Genomic DNA, 25,044 nt, shown 5'->3' on the forward strand with positions numbered 1-25,044 from the left:
CTTAATCTCTCCCTGTCTCCTTAAGAGCAGAATTTCTAAGTAGATCAGAACTGACAGGAGTCAGTGAGCCAGAGCTGAAGATTCCATTACCAGGGAGACCAGGACTGAGGAGAGGAAGTAACAGGCCCTCTGACAGGAAGTTAAGGGGGGGTCAGTTGGTGAGTGAGGAGAAAGGAAGCAGCACTGACAGTTGGAGGTCTTTTGCTTCGGGGATCTCTAGAGAGTAAGAGGCCTGTCTCTGAGGCAGGGCACTACTGGCATTTGGCTACTGACAGTTGGGCTGCTATAGAAAACTGATTGAAGGAGTAAGGGAGTGGTGGCTATCTATTATTGAAGGGAGTTAGGTAGTTAGTGAATAATTTATATAGAGAGAAGAGTAGGCCTGGTGTGCCAGGCAGAAGAACCTGTCCTGAGAAGACAGAGATGGTTTTAGAAAATGTTAGGTAGTCATTAGGAATTTTAGGTGAATTGATAGAGTATAAGATTAATAATCTCTCTTCTATGTTTCTATCTGTACTTCTTTCTCTAATTAAACAAAGTTTCTGTTAAAATGCTCTCCTCACTTTGTCAAACTCCTTAATTTAACCCTTACACACCCAAGTCTTATTCTAACCTTTGCTAAAATCATACTCCAGTTCCTCATTGTGATGTGGAAATAACCCTGAGCTTTCAAAGGCTGACAAGTCTGAACCTAACTGGTGTGGAGAGTGAATCAAACTTTGTCTATCAGCAACTTTTAAACCAATCAATCAAAAATGTAAGCACCCCTACTTAATAAGTATGAGAGTTCACAAGTCACTTGCTAGAGAACACACCTCCAAAGGCTACTGCCAACCCTCTTGGGGCAGTGCTAGGCAAACTGAAAGACTGCAATTGGTTCCCATAAAGTGAGGAAGAGACAGGAAGTGATATGGAAAAAGGACTATAAAAAGTCCTGAACTTCCTGTCAGAGGGAGTTCTTTGGAACTTGGTTTTTTGGACTTCATTTTGGAACTCTGCATCGGTGAGCTGGACTGAAGGAGGAGACTCTTTCCCTAGATCCTGTGTTGGATTGCTGGGTGAGTAGCTGGCCTTCCTTTCCTGACTTCTGGAGAAATTGGTTCCGGAGAGGCCTTCCTCTAGAGGAGGCTGCATTGGTGGAACCATTGCTGAAGACACCACTCTGGCTGAAGGTTATCAAGCCCTGCTGGGGCTGAGCTGAACACTGGAGCAACATTTAGGGTAATAGTCTAGACAATTCTCTACCTTCTTACATTTCTCCACTTTCACTCTTTCCACCACAAAACTACTAAAAGGCATTTTGACTTAAGCTATAATACTTTTAAATCAGCAACCATAATATTACTTTAGAACTTTCAGATTAGCATAAAAACCTAAATTTTTATATTCTTACACTGGAAAGCCTTCAACTGAAGGTTTAAGTAATGCACTATTATTTGAGGACCAGTTAAGGGAACTGTGAAGTGGCTTTTTTTTTTTAACCACAATTAATCATAAAACCACCTGCTAAGGTGTGGAGGGACTATAACTTTAACAGTACAAGAAGTCTCCACAACACCACAGTTTTAAACCTGAGCAACTGAGTGAGAAGATGGTGATGTTCCTGACTATAGGGAAGTTCGAAAGAGAAGAAGGTTTAGGGGAGAAAAATTATGAGTTTTGTTTTGGACATGTTGAATTTAAGATGTCTACAGGATATTTAGCTCAAAGTGTCCAACAACAGATGGAGATGACAGACTGGAGGCCAATGGAAAAATTAGGGCCAGATAAGCAGATTGGAGAATCATCAGCACAGAGTTGATAACTGAACCCTTATAAAAACTGATAAGATGATCACCAAGTGAGATTGTGTAAGAAAGAAGAGGAGAGAATCCAGAACAAAGCCTTTGCAGACATCTACAAGAGATACATGCACACGCACACATAGACACATCACAGACTTTATTATTCTTTTAGGTTTATAAAGCACTTTCCTTGTAACAACCTTAAGTATTACTGAAGAAAAAAAATTCATGTTCAGAGAGTAATATAACTATGCCAAGTTCCTGATTCCAATGGGTACATTTTTTCCCATTCTACTAGCATTCTTTCCAATATACTAGCATTTACCTAAGTTAAAAGTAAAACTATGGAAATGGCAAAAGAGTACGATACACATTACTGAAATTCACAGGCAATTATAAAAATTTAATGTAGTCATAGTACCTTTGCCCCAAAACTTTTTACTACCATTTCAGGAAAATCAAGTAGTTAAAGTCCTTGTGTCTAATCTCCTTTAATCTTCTCTGTCCATTCACTGGTAGAGGTGCTATAATGATCAGGATATGTACAAAAGGCCAGAGAAGGAAGTAAAAGAGATGATGAGTCTCCAAATAATCAAAAGCTGATGAGTTTGAGATTTACAGTGCCTACTGTATTCAATTTAGCAAACATTTATTAGACATTTACAACCTTACAAGACATTTTGTTAACTGCTGGGGGAGATATAAGGTTAAGCTAAGCCACAATTCATCCCCTCATGGAGCTAACACTCTAGTAAGGGGATATAACATATATACAAACAATTTTAATACAAAATAATATATGACAAATGCATGAGAGTTGCAAAAAAAAGTGTTATATGACATGGAGATGGGAGGGTGGTCTGAGGAAAAGAAGAATAAGAAGAGATTTGAAAAAAAAAAAAGCACACCTGAAATAAGATTTTTAAAGATGGATAGGAATTCAAAAGGGAGGAAAGAGTGGTTATTCCAAGAATTAGGAATACTGTGAGTAAAGGCATGAAGATGGAGAAACACAGTGTATGAATGGGAATGAATTAGATTAAGTGAAATATAACACATATAAAAAGATGTAAGGTTGAAAAATTTAGGGTGGCAATTAAGTGCAAGGCTAAAGTTCTTTTTACATTTTTATTATGTATTTAACTTAACTATAATTCTTATATTTAACAAATCATATATTTAACTACTATAATCATCATTAAAATAGCTCATGTTTATGCAAGTAATACTTTCAGGATTACAGTGTTCTTAGAATAACTGTACACTTTTCTTTCTTCCTTCCTTTTTTTTTTCAAACTCTTATTTTCCATCTCAGATTCAATACTATGTGTTGGTTCCAAGACAGAAGAGCAGTAAAGGCTAGTCAATGGAGGTTAAGTGACTTGCCCAGGGTCACACAGCTAGGAAGAGTCTGAGGCCAGATTTGAACCTAGACCTCCCTTCTCTAGGCCTGGTTTTCAACCCACTGAACTACCCAACTGTTCTCTCCATGAACTTTTCTTATAATAACCATAGTGAACTATTAAGTGTAAGCTGAAATAGTGAATAACCAAAGATTTTGGACAGAGGAGTGACATGATCAATCTCTACACACAAGAAGGATACTGGCGGTAGTCTGAAATAGGAGAAATTTGAAGCAGGAAGACCTTTAGAAATCTGCTGCAACAATGCCAGTATTTGATAATGAAGGCCTGTGCTAAAGTTATGGTAGTGGAAATAAGAAAGACTGTGGACAGGGAGGGTTCTGTAAATGATTGGATATTAAATGTGAGACAGAAAAACTAAGACAAGAGTAACATTTTCAGATGTAGAAGACTAGGTAAATAACACTGCCAAAGGCAGAAAGTGAAGTTGGGGGAAAGAATGTTAACATGGAAAAACTTTTTAAGTTCAGTGTTATATATGTTGATAGAAATTCAAGTGTTGTTCTCTAGGCAGATGGAAAAGAAGGTTGTAGGTCCAGCGGAGTGGTCAGGGCCAGAGTTACAGAACTCTGTCATTAGCCTACAGGGAACTTGTAAAGCTATGGGTATAAATGATATTGCCAGAGGAGAGCAAAGAGGGCCAAGAACAGAAACTTGGTTGAACATTCATTTTAAAGGGAACTAATATAGGCCATCTTAAGGGGAGCCAGTATAGGAATCTGAAAAAAGAACAATAGAAAAGCAGAACTAGTAAAATTATGTCCTTAAAAACAGATCACTGAAAAATTGTTTTAACTGAGAATGCTTTCCTTCCTTTCCACCAAAAAAAAAATATACATTTTCTTGCAGGAAGGAGAGAGTCATTAATAGAATTTGAGATGAGGCAAATTTGGTACTAATGATCTTCATCAAACCTTAAGACAATGCTACTCTTCAGGGAGACTTGAGTTCTCTTGCTGCATGAAGGGAGAAGTCATATGCTTGAACCCCAGGATAAAACGATATGGGCTGACATGATCTAAGTCTAATTATTTACAAGGGTAGAACAGAGAAAAAATCAGTCATGTAGTTTGAAATAAAAAACCTTTTACAAGTGCGTCAATAATAACAGCAGCACTTCCATTTAGAAGGTTGTGAACATAGTCTGAACTTGCTATTTTTTTCTAAAACTTCACTATTCTAGTCAGTCATTCATCCAGAAAAAACAAGAGGCCAAGGTCCAGTCTCAATTTCCGTCCCAACCATTCCAACCTAATCTCCTGGAAAGTTAATGCAAATAAAAGCCAGCTCTCCATTGCTACTGGTAGTGAAGCCTGTTCCTTCCCAAGAGAGGCCTGTAAAACAGGACAGTCACTGACAGCAGTACAATTACTGACACAGATACAGACTTTATGGACATGTTTATCTCCGCTGTAAATCCACACTCTCTCTCCACTCCGATTCACGAGTCATAAAGAAATTGCAGATAATGAAAAAGTTGGGGAAATTTACAGCATGTCGGAAACCTCAGACAGCCAGAAGAAATTAAAGAGCTGACTAGGGATAAATCACACAGGTACAATTAAAACTTCCCCTTTACCTTCTTCATTTCCAAACTGAGGCACAATCCAATGGAGCTGATGAAAAGTTGAGGTCATGACTCCTCAGGCTGTAATCATTTCTTAACTAACTGCATATCAAAATTAGCCAATTCACAGGTCATGTGTGAATGCTATTTCTGGTTGCTACTGATTCTAGACACACACCCTTCCACTGGGAAGCACTCACAAGAGCAATCCTGTCTGTAAACAAGCCAAATTGCAACAAGCAATAAATGGAAAGGTGATGTCCTACACCTACAGAGATGGCAGTAGGGGAAGGGACATTTTTTACCATCACCACTGTGGATGTGGGCATTAAAATGAGAAAGTAGAGCTACAATGGTTGAATGAAATTTGAGGTTTCGTGTTCCCTAATAAATAACCATTCTCAAAGTTTCATTTTACCTCTTGTCACCATTCCAAAGGAGATTTCAAAGGACTACTATATTGTAACCAAAAAAAAGAATTATTTCTCTGTGATTCTTGTTTTTTCAATAGTGAATTGGATTAATAATTTGTGTATATACCTGCATAAAGTTATGGGATACATGATGTCTTCAGGAGCTGCTAAAAATCTACCTCACACAACCACCCCATTACCATTATATCCAAACAATATTCCTTTTACAGATATATATTTCATTGACACCTTTTGTCTTTATAGCACAACCATTTTCAATTCTTTCTCATCCCATGATTGAATCTTCACTTGTGACAAATTAAAAGTTACTGCCAAAAGGACCAAGTACAGTGACCTCATCTGAGAATACACACACTATTCTAGTCAAACAAATCCTCACCTCTCTGCCATGGAGGAGAAGGTATGTTTCAGGATTTGCTCTCCAAGATCTTCAGTGGATTTTCTTCTATTATTCAAGTGTTCATTCAATTCACATTTAATTACATTTTCCTCTACATTTGTTATTGTATGCTGTACAACGTTCTAATGGTTCTCCTTATTTTTCTCTCTAGTAGTTCACATACATTTTTCCACCTTCCTCTGTATTCCATGTATTCCCTCATTGGTTACTGCATAATAACAGTCCATTCCATGCACCTGTCATAGATTTTTTTTCAGCCATTCCCTAATCAGTGGCTCCAACAGTGTTTATAGTTCTTTGCTACAAAGAATGTTGCTACGATTATTCCAGTATATATTGAACCTTTGGCTTCTGGTTCTGATTTCTTCAGCCTATCTCCTTATAGAAATCAATAAGTCAAAGGGTGTGGGCAATCCTTGCATAATTCTAAGTTGAAATAAAGGATTCTTGAATCATCAACCATGCATTACTTATATATCTTCTCACCAATGCCCCAAATGGAGACACAAAATCTTCTCCCTATATCCCTACCCCCGCCCCCAAATTCTCACCTTTCATTCTCTTTGCACATTTGTATGGGATGAGATAAAACTGCAGGGTCATCTTAATTTGTATTTTTCTTACTAATAATGACCCTGACTATTTTTCTCAGGGTAACAGAACAAAACCAGTGATTCTTTCTACCAATGCAGATCCCTATCTTCTCTGTAACTTGTAGCCTTATTAGAGAGTTGCCTATAGCATTGAAAGAGTGAGTTGCTGAGAATCAGTCAGTATGTGTCAAGAGGCAGAACTTGAACCTTTCTAGTTTTCTGGTTGATTCTCTATTCACTAGTTTGAAAATCTTTTTTGAAAACTTTTCAAATCCTCTAATGACTTATCTCCTAGGGAATTGTACTTGGTGTCTATTTATGCCTATATGTCTTAAATTTCAGACTTTTATCAATATTTTATAAAAATGATCATTTATAGTATATTGTTTCTTTTCTAATTATCTTTAATTTTATTCATGCAAAAGCTTTTTAAATTTATGTAATCAAATTTTTCTTTTTAATCTTTTACAGCTTCCTATCACATATTTCATTACGAATTCTTCTAGACAAAGCTATGAAAGGTACCCAATCTAATTTTTTAATCATGTGGTCTTTTATGTTTAGGTTGTATATTCATTTTTAATTTATTGAAATATATAAGATGTGGCCTAATCCAAAGGTTTATAAATTTGTTTTTTTAATAGTTTTAGAACTGTAATTGGTTTCCTTTGTAATCTTATGCATTTTATTTTGCAAATTAACATTATTCTGAGGAGGACTGCACAGGCTTCACTAGATTGCCAAAGGGATATATGATACAAAAAGGTTAAAAAGGCAAACTGAACTCCAATTTCTACCAAACTTCTTTTCAGTTTTCCCAAAAGCTCTTATAAAAAAGCAAATCCTTCCCCTAATAATTTATGTTTGGAGGCATATCTTTCCCTTACACTGTCAAGGGCACCACCATTCTTCCAGTCACCAAAGCTCCCAAACTAGGTGTCATCCTTGACTCCTTACTTTTACTCAGTGATCTTCTCTTTCTATTTCATCAACATAAAATTACCTTTGAGGACCACTTTGCATAGGATATCATTACTTACTTTCCATTTAGTTCTTTATTTTTTGTACATATTTTCTTTATTCTTTACTGTTATGGGTCTATGACGGATGTATGTCATATCTGCTTTTTTTTTCATTTATGATTCCTTTGTGCCCAAGAATATGATAATTTTTAAGAGGTACCACCAGATGCTCAGAAGTAAATGCATTCTTTAATATTTCCATTAAGAATAGGTACCTTGCGTAGTCAAATCTAGTTTACTCAACAACTCATTCAGTTTTACAATTCCTTTTCATTTAATTCTTTGGATCTATGTAGCTCAAAAATAGTTGTCTATGGTGCTTTTAAGTACAATACAATTTCTTCATTTGTCTTCACTAGCTCACAAGTTTTTACTGAAAACTGTTTTTTTAAATGCCCTAAAGCAGTTCATAGTTTGTTCTTGTCCTTCATTTTTACTACTTAGTAAAAATGGTAGGTACTAAATATTCCTTATATGCGTCAAATTTGGGGGTGGAGGGGTTCTTATCTATTCCTACATCCTTTTTCTAAGAGAATTTAATCTCTTCAATTTAAGTTTATAATTGTTAAGTTTGCATTTTTCTTCTACCAGCCACTTATGAACACACACACACCTTTTCTTTAAAGTTGAAACTTAGTCTCTACCTCTATAAATTCAAAATTAGTATCTACTTTTCAACTCCTGCCCAATTCTTAACTCTGTGGGTTTGCTTTTACACTTGTCTCATTTCCCCCTCAAAAGCTTTTAGCCTCCACTCATCCATTCTTCTATGTCAATGAATTAAATTTGTAATATTCCTTTCCAAGATAGGTCATTTTCCCTTCACACTCTTTCTTCTGTATATACTTTCTAAGTACTCTCTAAAATCTATCGGCAGTAATATTAATTCTCAATTAAGGTAATATAGTATGGAGGGAAATGTTCTGCCTGGGAGTCAGGAAAATCTGATTTCAAATTTTATCCCAAACACTTGCTGTGACTCTGAACAAGTCACTTAACCACTCTTGTGCTTCAATGTTCTCACCTGTAAAATAAGGGGGTTGAACTCATAGCCTTTCAGGTGTCTATTAGCTCTAAATCTAGGATCCCAAATCTTTTGAGTTCCACTATATTTTCTACAAAATGTTTTCTTGAGTCCATACTCTGGTCCCTGAAATCTGTGTGTAGAGTTCAGAACAGTCTCCAAAGACATTGCTAATAAGGGTAATTTAAGGGCCCTTTGCAATTAGGACCTCTTTTCAGTTCTTCTCTCCCTCCTTCTTCTGACTGTCCATTTCATGTATTGTACTGAATACTCTGAAAGGTATTTTTGGTCCCCTCCCTCCTATACTTTTTTGATTTCCACATTTCATACTCTCCGTAGCCATCTCCTTTCCTTCTTCTTGGAACTAAGAGATGGTCTGATTCATGGGCCTCAACTTTCTGTGGTAGCATAGTTCTCCCAGAATTTACTGTGAGTTTTAACTGCAATAGTTTAGTGCTTTTAACTGCAAGGAGGGGGCATAGCTCTAAGATTATGGGAGCAGGGGAAAAAGCCAGGAGGAAGTGGCTAGTAGTGAGGCTTCCAACCTGCTCTGGAAAAGGGGACCATCCACACTCAGAAGCTAAAAGGGAAATAACCTTAAAACCCTAATACCTCAAAGTTGATTTGCCACCAGGGTCTAATGCAGCAATGACAAACCTTTTAGAGACCAAATGCCATGCCCTGCCCTCAGAGACTGTGTTGTGCCCCATTCCCCCACAAAAGCTGGACATGCCTCCCCCCTTATCCTACACAGGGGAAAGAGAAAGCACTCCCACTAGGCTGCTGGGCGAAAAAAATGTCCTCAGGTGCAATAGAGAAGGGGAAGGGAGCAGCTCCACCCAAGTCCTTCTGCCTTTCTAGTAAAGACTCTGGCAGGCAACAGTGTGCAAACCCACAGAGAGTGCTCTGTGTGTCACCTTTAGCATGTGTGCCATAGGTTTGCCGCTACCCCTTGCCAGCCCTCTGGTCTAAGGGAATATATGGGGGTGGGGGTGGGAAACAAGGTAGCAGCTGAAAAGGGGATTTAAGATTATCTTATTCTTGGTGAGTTTTTTGGATTTGGGAATTTTAAACTTATTGTCTGTCTTTTTTTTTTAACCCTTACCTTTTGTCTTAGTAGCAATATTGTATTGTTATTGTTCCAAAGCAGAAGAGTAGTAAGGGCTAAGCAATGGGGGTCAAGTGACTTGCCCAGGGTCACATAGCTAGAAGTACCTGAAATCACATTTGAACCCAGGACCTCCCATCTCTGGACCTGGTTCTTAATCCCTTGAGCCACCTAGTTGCCCCTTTATTGTTTTCAATAGGGAGGATTAGGTAGGGGAATATAGGAAGCTCTCCACAGGAAACTTCCTATTCTAGTATCTTCCTTAACCTTCTGGCCCACTCCCCCACCCCCAAGGTATCCTTTCCTTAGATCCTTTTCATACACAAAGGCTAAGAACAACAGCAACAACAAAATTCTCATTCACAAAACAGTGTCACTTTCTGTAAGCATTCAGTAGAGAAAACCACAGCTGATAAGAAATACTGTCTATCCCTAAATTAATGAGGTTCAACAGATTGCCACTAGTGAAGACTAATAAACACAGGGGACAACTGTTGGGTATACTGTTACAATATCCTTTGTGAAAGAAAAATCTAAGGCTTTTTTTTTTTTAAGTGAAATAAGACATATAATGTACTCAACACAAATGCTATCAACAATCATCCCAAAACCAATCTGGGGAAGCAGGAAACTGAAAACAGAAGCTACTAATTCCAGACATCTGAGCCCAACATAACAAGCAATAAAAAGGAAAACTGGCAACTCAGAACATTACCTCTATATGGTCTTAAAACCTGAGACCAATCCAGTATTAGTCATCAGTTGTAGACAGAGACCACTTTATTTACCTATTTTTATCCAATGGTAATTCAATTCAATTCCAAATAACATTTATTAAGTAATTACTATGTGAAAAACATTTTGCTCAGCTCTGGGGCAAAGTCAATTATTACATAACGGATGGTCCCTGCCCTCACAGAATTTACAAACTAGTAAAAGGATATGACACAAAAAAATTCTAATACACAATAGAAGACAATGCATTAGATGTGCAAAGTGAGAACAAAAAAAAGGAAAAATCATTTCTGGGTAAAAGGGATAAAGGAGTGCTTGATTTTGCAGCCATCACAATAAAGGAGTAGAGAACTTGAATTATGATATTCTATTAGGCAAAGGATAAAGGCTTACAACCTAGCATAACTTACTCAGAAAAACTGAGTATAACTGGAGGATTCTCCAGGCAAAAAAAAAATCCACAAACAAAATGGAGGACTTCAATGGATTTGGAGAGTTTCATATGCAAATAAATTTTAAGTTCAAACACAGGAGTGATGAGAAATACAAAAAGGTAAACATAAATTAATTATCTTAAGGGATTAAACAAGGATAAACCTGCCTGCATTCAAAAGTAGGATGATACAAATACCCAAAATAGCATACAATCTATATATGAAGGTTATATTTCTTAAGGAGAGAAGAGAATATTGAAGAAATGATAAGAGATTGGGGCAAATAGGTGACTCAGTAGATAGAGCCAGGCCTGAAGACAGGAAGTTCTTGGTTCAAATTTGACCTCAGACATTTTCTAGTTATGTGTTCCTGGGCAAGTCACTTAACCCTAATTCCCTAGCCCTTACTGCTCTTCTGCCTTGAAACCAATACTTAGTATCAATATTAAGACAGATATTAAGGATTTAGAAAAAAAATGATGGGCATTACAAGCTTGACATCACTATTATTGCTACGCTACTGGCATTCCAAGATCATGAAATGAGCAATTTGTATTTTAAAACAAACATTTATTTGAGAGCACATCTTTCTGTCAGTCATCTCAGCCCAGATTAAAGCACTGTACCTGGGGCTTCTGACACATCTGAGATGGATGACCATTCAATCTTCTGGTGGCCCAATGAAATTCTAAGACATAAGTTACAGCCTACCTGCTAATGGGCATTTATGGAAGAATTAAGACCATTACAGGATCATAGATCTTGATGAACATGGAGTTTAACTCCCTCAATTTAAAGACAAAGAAACTGAGGTCTAAGGAGGGTAATAATTTGCCCAAAATCCCACAGGGAATTAGGATGCAAGTCAGGATTTGAACCTAGGTTCTCTGATTCCAGCATTAAGGCTATTTCCAGTGTTCAGTGCTGTATCCTTCATACTGGAAGTTCTTAATAACTAATAATTCATAGGCTTGGATTAAAAAAAGGCCAACCGTTGATTGAATACAGGTACTAAATATTCTTAATTTGTGCCTCCTTGAATTGTTGGGGGGGGAAGGGGCCACGTGTGCACAACTAAGTGAGAGAGAAGAAAAAAGGATTGATAATAATTCAGTCTTCAAATGAGGGTACATTTAAGTCAGGAGGCAACTTAAAGTTCATCTAACCAAAATGAATTTAACAGATGAGAAAACTGAGGCCCAGAGAAGTGAAATGAATTGTTCAAGCTCACACATGAACTCAGTGGTAAAAATGGGACTATGACCCAGCCCTTGACTGTTCTTCCCAATACTGATTTACACAATACTCTGAACTAGAGAAGATTCACACCAGCCACAATAAAACACTAAATTAATAGCAGAAAGCACACCAGACTGCAAGTCTGCAAAGCCTCCTCTTTGCCCTTGTAAGTTCAACAGAGTATTACACTTCAATTATGCTTCCACTTGTAGGATCCATGGTCAAAACACTGTTGGGCTCTCCCTCCAGCAGAGGAGAGAATCACAACTCCTCTATGCATTGCAGAGTTTTCCTGAGTTATTGCATTTGACACAATACATCACCTAGTGATCAACTTCCTAATATGAAACTTTCCAAATCTAATTAGACTGGCCATCAGACAAATGACAACTAAATCTGTCACTTGGCCCAAACTGCACTCAAGTCCCATTCTGGTATCATTATACTTATTATAATAAAGATGTTATATTTAAAAAGAAACTTTTCAAAGCGCTGCCATAATTTTTCATTTCATTCTTCAATAGGACATTATTTGTATTTTATAGATTAGGAAACTGAGGTACAGAGTGATTAGCCTTAAGTCACACAGAAAGTAGAAGAGTCAAAACTAGAACCTAGATCTGTGGTTAGTTGTCCCCCTCCCCACTCCCTTCAGTAGATCATTCCTAGGAAATCATATCTTTCTAGGGCTTATTTTCCTCAAATGTACAAAAATGGAAATAGTACTGAATTCTCACATGACTGCTTCTATAGATTACATTAATCAAAAATCAGTTTTGAAAACTGTAAAACCATAAGTGTTTTCCATTATAATAAAATATTCCATCCTCCCAGAAGTATTTCCTTCTCCACAGTAGATAAACTTATGTAACCTGTATGAGAGACCAGAGAACTTATAATTCCCTGCCCCAGAGCTTTTCAGAAATCTCTTCTTTGATAACAGCATTCTGATTCATTCTCAAAATGTACACAATGATACCAACAATCACATAGGTAAAATATTTTGTATCTAGACACTAGCCATATGCCTGACATTAATCACAGTTACATTCTGAAAGAAAGTCTATAACTCAAAACAGAAGCAGTTTTTCAGAAGTTGCCACTAAAAATTTATGCATTAGTACAAAAAAAAATGTTTCCCTATAAACACACTCAGAAAAGTATACTCAGTTAAGATTCCCCACTTATTTTACCTTCAGGAACTAGATTTTTCTTTCTTTATGCTTTAGCTTCCCTAATAACTCTTACAGTTGATTTGGTCAGTATCAAACAGTATTTTATATTTTGTCTTAAAAAAATATTTCTTTCCAAGATATTCCCTTTAATGGATTCAAATATTTTTTAATTACTTAAAATATCAGTCTTTTCCAATTCTGGTTTTATCAAACCATAGACCTAGATAAATCTGATCTAAGTCAAATTAATAATCCAAATGGCTTTGGAACCAATCCCAAGTCTTCCCACTAGTAACTACTTTCTACTAAAGTGACTTTTTGCTTACATGAATTGTTTGCCTTTTCTCCTATTCCCTCCATGTATAAGGAAAGCTAATGTATGAACAAAAATATGTTACTATTATTTATAGGATAAAGTGCTAGATAAGATTCATTCTACTTGACAAGCATATATATATCCCCTACAATAAAGAAAGGTGCACCAAGCTACCATACCTTGGTGGCACTATCCATTAAAATTATTCATCTTCCTTTACTCTTACTCTAGGATCACTAAATATCCCTCTATTACTAATTTGGTCTCTTTTCTACTAGAAAGAGAATATACTGTCCAATTCATGGAAGAATCTAGGTCCCCTCTGCAGTCAAATTCTTCATTATAAATTCACAAACTTGCATTCAGGTTTAAGAATCCCTTGTTTGGTTAGCACAAATCACTTTTCCAAGTATAAATACTTCTGAGTGGATTGATCAAACAGAATTTCTGAGCCACCTTTTGGAGGTTCAACCTAAATAACTAGCTGGCCTCTTTGGCAAGACTCTTTTCTACACAATAGTGGTTTCCTTTTGTCTTCCTTCTAACTTCAAAGCTAAAAGTAAATGATTGCTTTGCTGGGTTGCCAGATGCAATTTCTTTGGTTTTTAGAAGCTTTAATTTTACAAACAAAACAAAAAAGTCCCTGTGTACTCATCTAACACCTTCTAGTCAAAGTTATAAAAGGTCACTTAAAGATGATTCTACCTCCTACTTATTTGACCATACATAAACAAGAAAAAATTCACAAAGAGAAAGTATGTTTAAAAAAAGGAATTTATTTTATTCAATAAATCAATGAGCTTGTGGACTTACTGCTATAGAAAATGGAGAGGAAGAATTTATTCAGCTTAAGTCCTGCCAGCAGATATTTATGTAAGAAGTTATAGTTTTGGTGGGTACTCTCACTAGGACAAAAATGACAAAAGCCACTGATCATTTTAAGTGCTGAATGAGAAATGTCATTTTAGCTCTTCCCCTTTTGCATCCTTATCACCAAATCATCAATTGATTTCTCAAGCTCAGTTATTACTTTTACATAGGTAATTCCCAGGCTGAATTCTTTACTCATATTCTCCCTTTCCTAACAACTAATCCTAGGTTTAAATATATCAAACTCAACAGTCCTTTTTCAAATGTTCCCGTTCTTTTTCTTTCTATTGTACACTTCAAATCATCCTCTTTTATCGTAACCATCAGCTCTTATCAGGCCATGATCAATTAAATTTACCAAAAAATCTATTAAGTGCCTATTATAGGAAAAATGCTGTGGTGGACATTGATCTTTATATAAAATATTTATCATTTCAGGACATTTCTCTAGAATTTCCTAGATCTCTTGTTCCTCTCAGAATGTTAAATTTAATAATAAGGCACCCATTATGTTTTACTAGAAAAAGACTTTGCTAGAGGTACTTTATCATCATTTATAACCTTCCCATCTCCTTACTTGTATCCCAGATCATATTTATAGCTTCTCCTATACAGTAGAAGAAACACGAAGAAATGAGAGTTGATATTTCTCTTTGATACCCAAAACACTTTCCATGTATCTGACAATTCAAGGATATTGGTATTTAAAAAAAAAAAAAACAGAGCTACTATCCAAGCTCACCATGAGCAAGAACTGTCATTCCTAAGCTCTCTAGAACTAAATTTAACTCATTGATATATGTATATTCTGCTGAGATCACTAAGTCCCCGACAGGCTATATGCCAGGTGAAAAATTACCAGTTGAAAAAGGATAATGGTATTTCTTTCCTCAATTGATAAAAGTGTAGCAGCTGTTCCTCTCAAGCCTAGCAGATGACCAAACAGACTTCCTCTGCTTCTGCCTAGTGGATACACAAGAGTTCACTTTTCAATCTCTAAACTAGGAAGAAAGCAAGAAAATATTAAAGTTAGACTACGTCTTACACAATGAGCAAAATGATCTTTGGTTGAATAGGGGCAATGAACTTGGTATTCCTCTTCTTTTTGAATCTGTATGTCTACTGGGAAAATATATCACCATCCAATGAACATTTAAGGAAGAAAAGGATGGAAATGATAAGCTACAATCCACTTTTATTTTTGTCATTTATTACTAGAATGTAAGCTCCTTGAGGGCAGGTGACTATCTCACCTTTGTATTTGTTATCCATGGTGCCTGAAAAAGAATGGGCATTGGGGCAGCTAGGCAGCACAATAGATAGAGGGCCAAACCTGGAGTTGGGAGGACATGGGTTCAAATCTAATCTCAAACAAGTCCTAGCTGTGTAACCCTGGGCAAATCACTTAACCCCATTTGTATTTGTCAGAAACCTTGTTGTTCTGTCTTCAAGTTTTTACTAAGACAGAAGGTAAGGGTTTTTAAAAAAATGCTTATTGACTGGTTACTAATGATTTGCTCTTGAGTAAACCAACAGACTATTTATAAAGATTATTAAATCATTCTCATTAAATATATCTCATTAAGGAATAGAGGTTTAAAGTAGAAAGATGGTGTTGAAAACTCTTCATTCCTTAGGCTGTATTACAACTACTTAATTATTATATATGTGTGAAATAACACAGAACACTCCATACACATCATTAGCATGATTTATCGGGTAGAGGGTTAAACTCTGAAACTGGAAAACTTCGATTCAAATCCTGCCTCTGACAAATACTGCATCTATGAACCTAACTAGTTAACTTTTCAGTACTCCAGGCAACTCTCTAACATTATAAATTGTTGATCTGCATTGGTAAAGAAAATTTCCTCATTAAGAGTTTCCCACATCGGGGGAAGCTGGGTAGCTCAGTGGATTGAGAGCCAGGTCCAGAGATAGGAGGAACTGGATTAATATCTAGATTTAGGCACTTCCTAGCTGTGTGACCCTGGGCAAGTCACTTAACCCCAGTTGCCTAGCCCTTACCACTCTTTTACCTTAGAATTTATACTAAGGTGAGGGTTTGGGGGGGGGGGGGGGGGGGGAAGTGAACAATGTATCAATTAACCAAACCTAAATATCACCAATGATTTTTTTGTTCTCTTCTTCCTTCCTCTCCCTACAAAAATACAAATAAGAATTTTTAAAATGCAGTCACTTTATACGGTCTGCTAAAAATCATGCTTTCATATTATACCACTCAGAGTTCTTTTTTTATCCCAGTTCTTTTTATGAAAAAAAAAACTGACTGATATATCAAGAATTAAATATTTCCTTGAGCCCTGAAAAATGAATTAGTTTATATGCACCTTATTTTATTAACTATAGGGGAAAAGGAAGAACCCTAGCATTCCAATTTTCCTTTATTATAGAATTTTACAAAATATTCCTAGAGTAAAATGCTAATTATTAGTTTTTCAGGATACCTGGATATCTTAGAGATTATCTAATTCAATCCCTACCCCAACCCCTCCTATTTCATTTTATAAATGGGTAAATTGAGAGTAAATCTTACTCAAGGTCACATGGGTAATTAAATTATATTTCATTGGAGACCAAAGTTTTATTTTTTGTTTTTAACTTCCACATGAAAATAAAGGGAATTCTGGATTTTTTTCATACTTTTGTTGTATTACTTTCCAAACAGCATACCACATCTCTCACTATAGTATCAATGCCTACCAGTGTCTAAGGTAACGTTTATAACAAAGAAAAGCATGCCAATGGTTTTCAGACAGCACAGATCACAACAAAGTTCTGCCCACAGATTAGAACTAACCTTCTCTGGTTTTGTGATTTTTTTAAAATGAGTGTTGCAATAATAATTTATATACATGCTCCCTTACCCGCTGATTGTTCAATTTCTAGAGATGGATAAACTAGATTTCTTTCAAATAAAACCAAAATACTAAAAAACACCTAGTTAAAGACCAAACAACAACTATATACCAATTCTGAAGGTAACTTTTTCAAGTTATATGCCAAAGAAAACTGGATCTCAATATAAAAGGGTAATTTTGATTATAACACTAAGTGCACACATAGCAAGAATAAATAAAAGTTAGAAAGCTAGATGTGGATGGAACATAATAAACAAAAAGTCTCCAAAGTCAATAAATATCCACCCAATGGCCATGCTATAGTCTATGAAGAAATGAAACAAAGATATTCTAAAGCAAAAACCCTGCCTAGCAAGTTGACAGCAGAATTGTTTTTTCTTCCTCTCAATCACCAGTTCCCCAATCCTAAAACATACACAGTCTTCATCCCAAAGGAAGCTTCCTTCCCTGAGTGCTGATCAGGCCCAATTCTGATTAACACTAGATTAGTCTGGTCACAATCCCCAACAACACAGCTTTTAACATGCTAGTTGCCAGTCTTTTAAATCCAGTTTTTTACAATGCTTATTCATGCAACAAGTATTTAATATCTACTTTGCACAAGACAGTTATACATAAACCAAAGAACTTTGCTTAACAACTTCCAATCATCAATCAAAGGAATGGGAAAGAATTGTCATAGACAAAAGGATATGGAGCACAATTTTTTTCAAATTAAGGAGCCTCAAGACAAGTCAAAGCATGACCATAACCCTCAAATTCATGTCTGAAATACTAAGGGGCAGAGAAAACTATCCTTGAAGTCAAAAAGACCTAAGTTCAAATCCCGGCTCAGATACTTACTAGCTATATGCAGCTCACTTTAACTTTGCCTGTCTTGGTTTCTTCTTTGTAAAATGGAGATAATGAGAGCACCTACCCCCCCCCCCCAGACTGTTGTAAGAATTAAATGAGATAATAATTATGAAGTGCTCTGCAAACCTTAAAGAGCCATATAAATGTTAGTTATTGTTAATATTTATTATTCACTCACTTCATTTCCCTGGAAAGCAAATCATTCAACATTCACTGTTTGAACTTTTTTCCCCCAAAAAAACCTTCCTTTCTGTCTTAGACTCAATACTAAAAATTAGTTCCAAGTTAGAAGAGCAATTAGGAGCCAGGCAATGGAGGTTAAGTGGCTCGCCCAGGGTCACAGAGCCAGAAAATGTCTGAGGCCAGATTTGGACCCAGGACCTCTGGTTTCTAGGCCTGGCTCTCTATGCACTGAACCACATAGCTGGCCTAATGAATATTTTTATAACATCAACTATTTTATTCATGAGACCTGACTAAACTCAGGAGGATTATTGCTTTTTTCCTTATCAACACCTCTACCCTTCACAATACCTGCCATGTTTCTTTAAAAAAAAAAAGGACATAGTTTTTTCTTGGGGGGGAGGGGGTCAAGATGGTGGCATAGAGGCAACAAAAGTTCAGACCTCTGAAAACCCTTCCTCACTGATTAATAACAAAATGCTTCTGGGGACTGAAAACCAAATCTAACAACAGGACAGAGCTAAGGAACCCTCCTGCTGGACTCAACTTAAAAGGTACGCCCCCCCCCCCCAAAGCCTGAATTCTAGAACACTCCAGTTTAAGGGGAAGGAAGAAGGAAGGTCCCAGGACCCCTCCCCCACCTACATTACTGAGCATCAAGCAGTGGCTGGAATCTCTGGACTGGCGAGGACACTAGTCCAGAGGGTTGCAGGCACAGCTGGGCTAGGCTCAGGCATTTGAACACAGGCAGCAGGGAGGCAGCTGGAGGAGAAGCACAGAGGAGGCAGCCTAGTCGCAGCAGCAAAGAGCAAATGAAACAGAGGAGGATCAAGGAACAGCAAGCAAAAACACAGAAATTCCGGAGATTTGGACACGGGCTTTGAAAGAACTCAAAGTACAATTCAAATCAAAACTATTAATAAGCACATGAAAAAGTATTCTAAATCTCTTATAATCAGAGAGATGCAAATCAAAACAACAATCGTATCATTGAGGCTGACTGATCATTTTTCAGGATTTACTGGGGGAAAAATCAAGGGGAAGAATCAAGTCACTGAGGAATGATGAAGCTTGGTTTACCTGTATGTGTTGTATAGGTCTTTATGATTGATTTGTATACTGGCTTCATGAGAATAAGCTTCTGTAAGTGGGAAAGTTCTGGGCTTGGCATCTAGCTACAGTTTTACTGGGAGTTATGTACCTAAGTAAAAGTTAACCCATGGTAGTCTTTTGGAATTGGGTTTAAGGGTCTGATCTTGTGGACAGTGCTGTGCCAGGCTCAGAGCGTGGAAGTAAGGCAGCAGAAAAGCAACTGGAGGGAACTGAGAGCAGTAACACCCAAAACACTGGCAGCCAGGGGAGGGCAGACCCTAGACTTCCCTGGGAAGACAGCGCAGCTGAGGAGAATGGACAGTTTGCCCGGGGCTAAAGCCTCGGACCATCAGACAGATACACTAAGAGCCAGTCCTCCTCACTCAGATTTCTAACTGGAAAGGGAAAGAAAAACCATAGAGATGGCAAATAGTACAGAAGTGCAAAAGCCTCCAAACACCAAGAAAAGCAAGAAGGAGTTGACTTTGGACACATTTTATGGAGCAAACATACAAAATACAGAGGAGATAGAAGAGAAAAAACAAACAAATGCTCCAAAACCATCCAAAGGAAATGGAAACTCTCCACAAACTCTTGAAGAATTCAAATCAGAAATTATCAAAAAGATGGAAGCCTTCTGGCAGGAAAAATGGGAAACAATGCAAAAGGAACTCAGCAATCTGAGAGACCAAAATATGCAAATGCAGAAACAGCTCGAAGCCTCAAAAAATAGGTCAGACCAAACTGAAAAGGAAAACCAGTCTTTAAAGGTCAGAATCAGGCAACTGGAAGACAATGATCTTGCAAAAGAGCAAGAATTAATAAAGCAAAGTCATAAGACTAAAGAATTAGAAGATAACATAAAATATCTCACTGACAAGGTGACAGACCTGGAAAACAGAGCGGGGGGGGGGGGGGGGGGGTAACAATCTGAGAATCATTGGTCTACCAGAGAAGCCAGAAAAAAACAGTAATCTTGATATCATAATACATGATATCATCAAAGAAAACCGGCCAGAGATTCTAGAACAAGGGGACAAAATATGCATTAAAATAGTCCACAGAACACCTTCTACACTAAATCCCCAAAAGACAACTCCCAGGAATGTAACTGCCAAATTCCAAAGCTTCCCAGCAAAAGAAAAAATCTTACAAGAAGCCAGAAAAAGACAATTTAGATATAAAGGAACACCAATCAGGGTCACACAGGACCTAACAATTTCTACTCTGAACGACCGTAAGGCATGGAACATGATATTCAGGAAAGCAAGAGAGCTGGGTCTTCAACCAAGAATCAACTATCCATCAAAACTAACTATATACTTCCAGGGGAAAGTATGGGCATTCAACAAAATACAAGATTTCCAAGTGTTTGTAAAGAAAAGACCAGAGCTCTGTGGAAAGTTTGACATCCAAACACAAAGAGCAAGAGAAACATGAAGAGGTAAATATGAAGGAAAGGGAAAAGGAGAAAAATGTTATCTTTTTCTTTTATTCAAAATCTCTTCTTTAAGGACTATATTTATACCAAATTATATATATTAATATGTGGGGGAAATGCAATATGTAACTCTCAAAAATTGTATGCATCATTAGAGTAGTAAGAAGAATCACGCATAGGGAAAGTTTGGGGCATCAAGATGATATGGAGAAAGGGGGAGGAGAGAAAGAAATAGGGAGGGGGGGAATCGTTGATGGTACTAAGATATACTCCAAGATATAGGGAAAAAACTAAATAGAATAATCTTTCTGACACAAAGATACACATGGGAAGGGGAGGGGAAGAATTCTCCTATAAGAAGGAGAGGAAGAGAGTTTTTACTTAAACCTTACTCTCAGTGAAATCAACTCTTGAGAGGAAAGAGCATCCAGATCCATTGAGATTTTGAATTTTATCTTATTCAACAGGGTAAGGGAGAAGGGAAAACCAAGAGGGATAGGGGGAGAGGGAACACAAAAAGGGAGGGAAGGAGAGGGGGGAGGGGAAGGGAATAAAAAGGGAGGGGACTAGGGGGACTGATTTAAAGTAAATCATGGGCTTAAAAGGTTATAGCTAAAGAATAAAGGTCAGAATTAGGGGAGGATATCAAAATGTCAGGGAGTCCACAAGTGACAATCATAACTTTGAATGTGAATGGGATGAACGCACCCATAAAATGTAGACTAATAGCAGAATGGATTCGAATCCAAAAACCCTACCATATGTTGTCTTCAAGAAATACACATGAGGTGGGTAGACTCTCACAAGGTCAAAATTAAAGGATAGAATAAGACCTTCTGAGCCTCTCACTGATAGAAAGAAGGCAGGAGTTGCAATGATGATATCTGACAAAGCCAAACCAAAAATAGACCTGATTAAAAGGGATAGGGAAAGTAAATATATTTTGTTAAAACGGATTATAGATAATGAGGAAATATCCCTAATCAACATGTATGCACCAAATAGTATAGCACCCAAATTTCTAATGGAGAAACTAGGAGAACTGAAGGAGGAAATAGACAGTAAAACCATATTAGTAGGAGATTTGAACCAACCATTATCAAATTTAGATAAATCAAATCAAAAAACAAATAAGAAAGAGGTAAAAGAAGTGAATGAAACCTTAGAAAAATTAGAGTTAAAAGATATATAGAGAAAAATAAATAGGGACAAAACGGAATACACCTTCTCGGCACCACATGGCACATTCATAAAGATTGACCATACACTAGGTCACAGAAACATGGCATACAAATGCAGAAAAGCAGAAATAATAAATGCAGCCTTTTCAGATCATAAGGCAATAAAAATAATGATCACTAAGGGTACATGGAGAACCAAATAAAAAATTAATTGGATATTAAATAATATGATACTCCAAAATCGGTTAGAGAACAAATCATAGAAACAATAATTTCATCGAGGAAAATAGCAATGGTGAGACATCCCTTCAAACCTTATGGGATGGAGCCAAAGCAGTAATCAGAGGAAAATTCCTACCACTTTAGTACAAACTAGGGAGGACAGAAATCAATGAATTGGAAATGCAAAAAAAAAAAAACAAAAAACTTGAAAGCACACAAATTAAAAACCCCCAGAAGAAAACCAAACTAGAAATCCTAAAAATTAAGGGAGAAGGGGGAAGCTGGGTAGCTCAGTGGATTGAGAGCTAGGCCTAGAGATGGGAGGTCCTAGGTTCAAATCTTGCCTCAGACACTTCCCAGCTGTGTGACCCTGGGCAAGTCACTTGACCCCCATTGCCTAGTCCTTACCACTCATCTGCCTTGGAGCCAATACACAGTACTGACTCCAAGATGGAAGGTAAGGGTTTTAATAAAAAAAAAAAAATTTTAAGGGAGAAATAAATAAAATCAAAAGTGATAGAACTATTGAACAAATAAATAAGACCAGAAGCTGGTACTTTGAAAAAACAAACAAAATAGACAAAGTACTGATCAATCTAATTTAAAAAAGGAAAGAAGAAAAGCAAATTAACAGCATCAAAGATGAAAAGGGGGACATCACCTCCAATGAAGAGGAAATTAAGGCAATATTTACAAAAATATAAACTGCCTAGACTAACAGAAGAAGAAATAAAAATTCGTAAATAATCCCATATCAGAAAATGAAATCCAATAGGCCATCAAAGAACTCCCTAAGAAAAAATCCCCAGGGCCTGATGGATTCAAAAGTGAATTCTATCAAACATTCAAAGAATATCTAATCCCAATACTATATAAACTATTTGACATAATAAGCAAAGAGGGAGTTCTACCAAATTCCTTTTATGACACAAACATGGTACTGATTCCAAAACCAGGCAGGTCAAAAACAGAGAAAGAAAATTATAGACCAATCTCCCTAATGAACATAGATGCAAAAATATTAAATAGGATACTAGCAAAAAGACTCCAGCAAGTGATCAGAAGGGTCATTCACCCTGATCAAGTAGGATTTATACCAGGGATGCAGGGCTGGTTAAATATTTTTTAAAACCATCCACATAATTGACTATATCAACAAGCAAACCAACAAAAATCACATGATTATTTTAATAGATGCAGAAAAAGCCTCTGACAAAATACAACACCCATTCCTATTAAAAACACTAGAAAGCATAGGAATAGAAGGGTCTTTCCTAAAAATAATGAACAGTATATATCTAAAACCATCAGCACACATCTTCTGCAATGGGGATAAACTAGATGCATTCCCAATAAGATCAGGAGTGAAACAAGGATGCCCATTATCACCTCTATTATTTGACATTGTACTCGAAACACTAGCAGTAGCAATTAGAGAAGAAAAAGAAATTGAAGGCATTAAAATACGCAAGGAGGAGACCAAGCTGTCACTCTTTGCGGACGATATGATGGTTTACTTAAAGAATCCTAGAGAATCAACAAAAAAAGCTAGTGGAAATAATCAAACACTTTAGCAAAGTTGCAGGATACAAAACAAACCCGCATAAGTCATCAACATTTCTATATATTTCCAACACATCTGAGCAGCAAGAATTAAAAAGAGAAATCTCATTCAAAATCACCTTAGACAAAATAAAATACTTAGGAATCTATCTCCCGAGACAGACACAGGAACTATATGAACACAACTACAAAACACTCTCCACACAACTAAAACCAGACTTGAGCAATTGGAAAAACATTAACTGCTCATGGATAGGACGAACCAATATAATAAAAATGACAATCCTACCCAAACTTATTTATCTATTTAGTGCCATACCCAATGAACTTCCAAAATTTTTTTTTACTGAATTAGAAAAAAACCATAACAAAGTTCATTTTGAAGAACAAAGGATCAAGGATATCCAGGGAAATAATGAAAAAAAAAAACACACAAAGGAAGGGGGCCTTGCAGTCCCAGATCTCAAACTATATTATAAAGCTGCGGTCATCAAAACAATTTGGTACTGACTAAGAGACAGAAAGGAGGATCAGTGGAATAGACTCGGGGTAAGTGACCTCAGCAAGACAGTATATGATAAACCCAAAGATCCCAGCTTTTGGGACAAAAATCCACTATTTGATAAAAACTGCTGGGAAAATTGGAAGACAGTGTGGGAGAGATTAGGTTTGGATCAACACCTTACACCCTACACCAAGATAAATTCAAAATGGATGAATGACTTGAACATAAAGAAGGAAACTATAAGTAAATTAGGCAAACACAGAATAGTATACATGGGAAGGGAAAGATTTTAAAACCAAACAAGACTTAGAAAGAGTCACAAAATGTAAAATAAATAATTTTTATTACATCAAATTAAAACGTTTTTATACTAACAAAACCAATGTAACCAAAATCAAAAGGGAAGCAAAAATTGGGAAACAATCTTCATAACAAAAACCTCTGACAAATGTTTGATTACTCAAATTTACAAAGAGCTAAAGCAATTGTACAAAAAATCAAGTCATCCTCCAATTGATAAATGGGCAAGGGACAAGAATAGACAGTTTTCAGATAAAGAAATCAAAACTATTAATAGGCACATGAAAAAGTGTTCTAAATCCCTTATAATCAGAGAGATGCAAATCAAAACAACTCTTGAGGTATCACCTCACACCTAGCAGATTGGCTAACATGACAGCAAAGGAAAGTAATAAATGCTGGAGGGGATGTGGCAAAGTAGGGACATTAGTGCATTGCTGGTGGAGTTGTGAATTGATCCAACCATTCTGGAGGGCAATTTGGAACTATGCCCAAAGGGCGATAAAAGACTGTCTGCCCTTTGATCCAGCCATAGCACTGCTGGGATTGTACCCCCAAAGAGATAATAAGGAAAAAGACTTGTACAAGAATATTCATAGCTGTGCTCTTTGTGGTGGCCAAAAATTGGAAAATGAGGGGCTGCCCTTTGATTGGGGAATGGCTGAACAAATTGTGGTACATGTTGGTGATTGAAT

General features: G+C 36.7%; 1 protein-coding gene across 4 annotated transcripts in view; it reads right to left on the reverse strand.

Annotated features, from left to right (window-relative positions):
* LIN52 (lin-52 DREAM MuvB core complex component) overlaps positions 1-25,044 on the reverse strand; it is a 212,755-nt gene that overhangs the window by 146,490 nt on the left and 41,221 nt on the right. Inside the window, exons 6-7 of one of the 4 annotated variants that reach the window (XM_056820880.1) lie at positions 16,241-16,286; positions 9,221-15,126 (exon numbers count right to left, since the gene is read on the reverse strand). The exons of the other annotated variants lie outside the window; for them this stretch is intronic. Of the exons in view, the coding sequence (XP_056676858.1) occupies positions 15,108-15,126; positions 16,241-16,286 (65 nt within the window). The 3' untranslated portion in view covers positions 9,221-15,107. Of the gene's footprint in view, positions 1-9,220; positions 15,127-16,240; positions 16,287-25,044 lie in introns of those variants that run through there. 4 annotated transcript variants of the gene reach the window in all.

Source organism: Monodelphis domestica, chromosome 1, assembly GCF_027887165.1.
Source record: "Monodelphis domestica isolate mMonDom1 chromosome 1, mMonDom1.pri, whole genome shotgun sequence".
Taxonomy (NCBI): Eukaryota; Metazoa; Chordata; class Mammalia; order Didelphimorphia; family Didelphidae; genus Monodelphis; species Monodelphis domestica.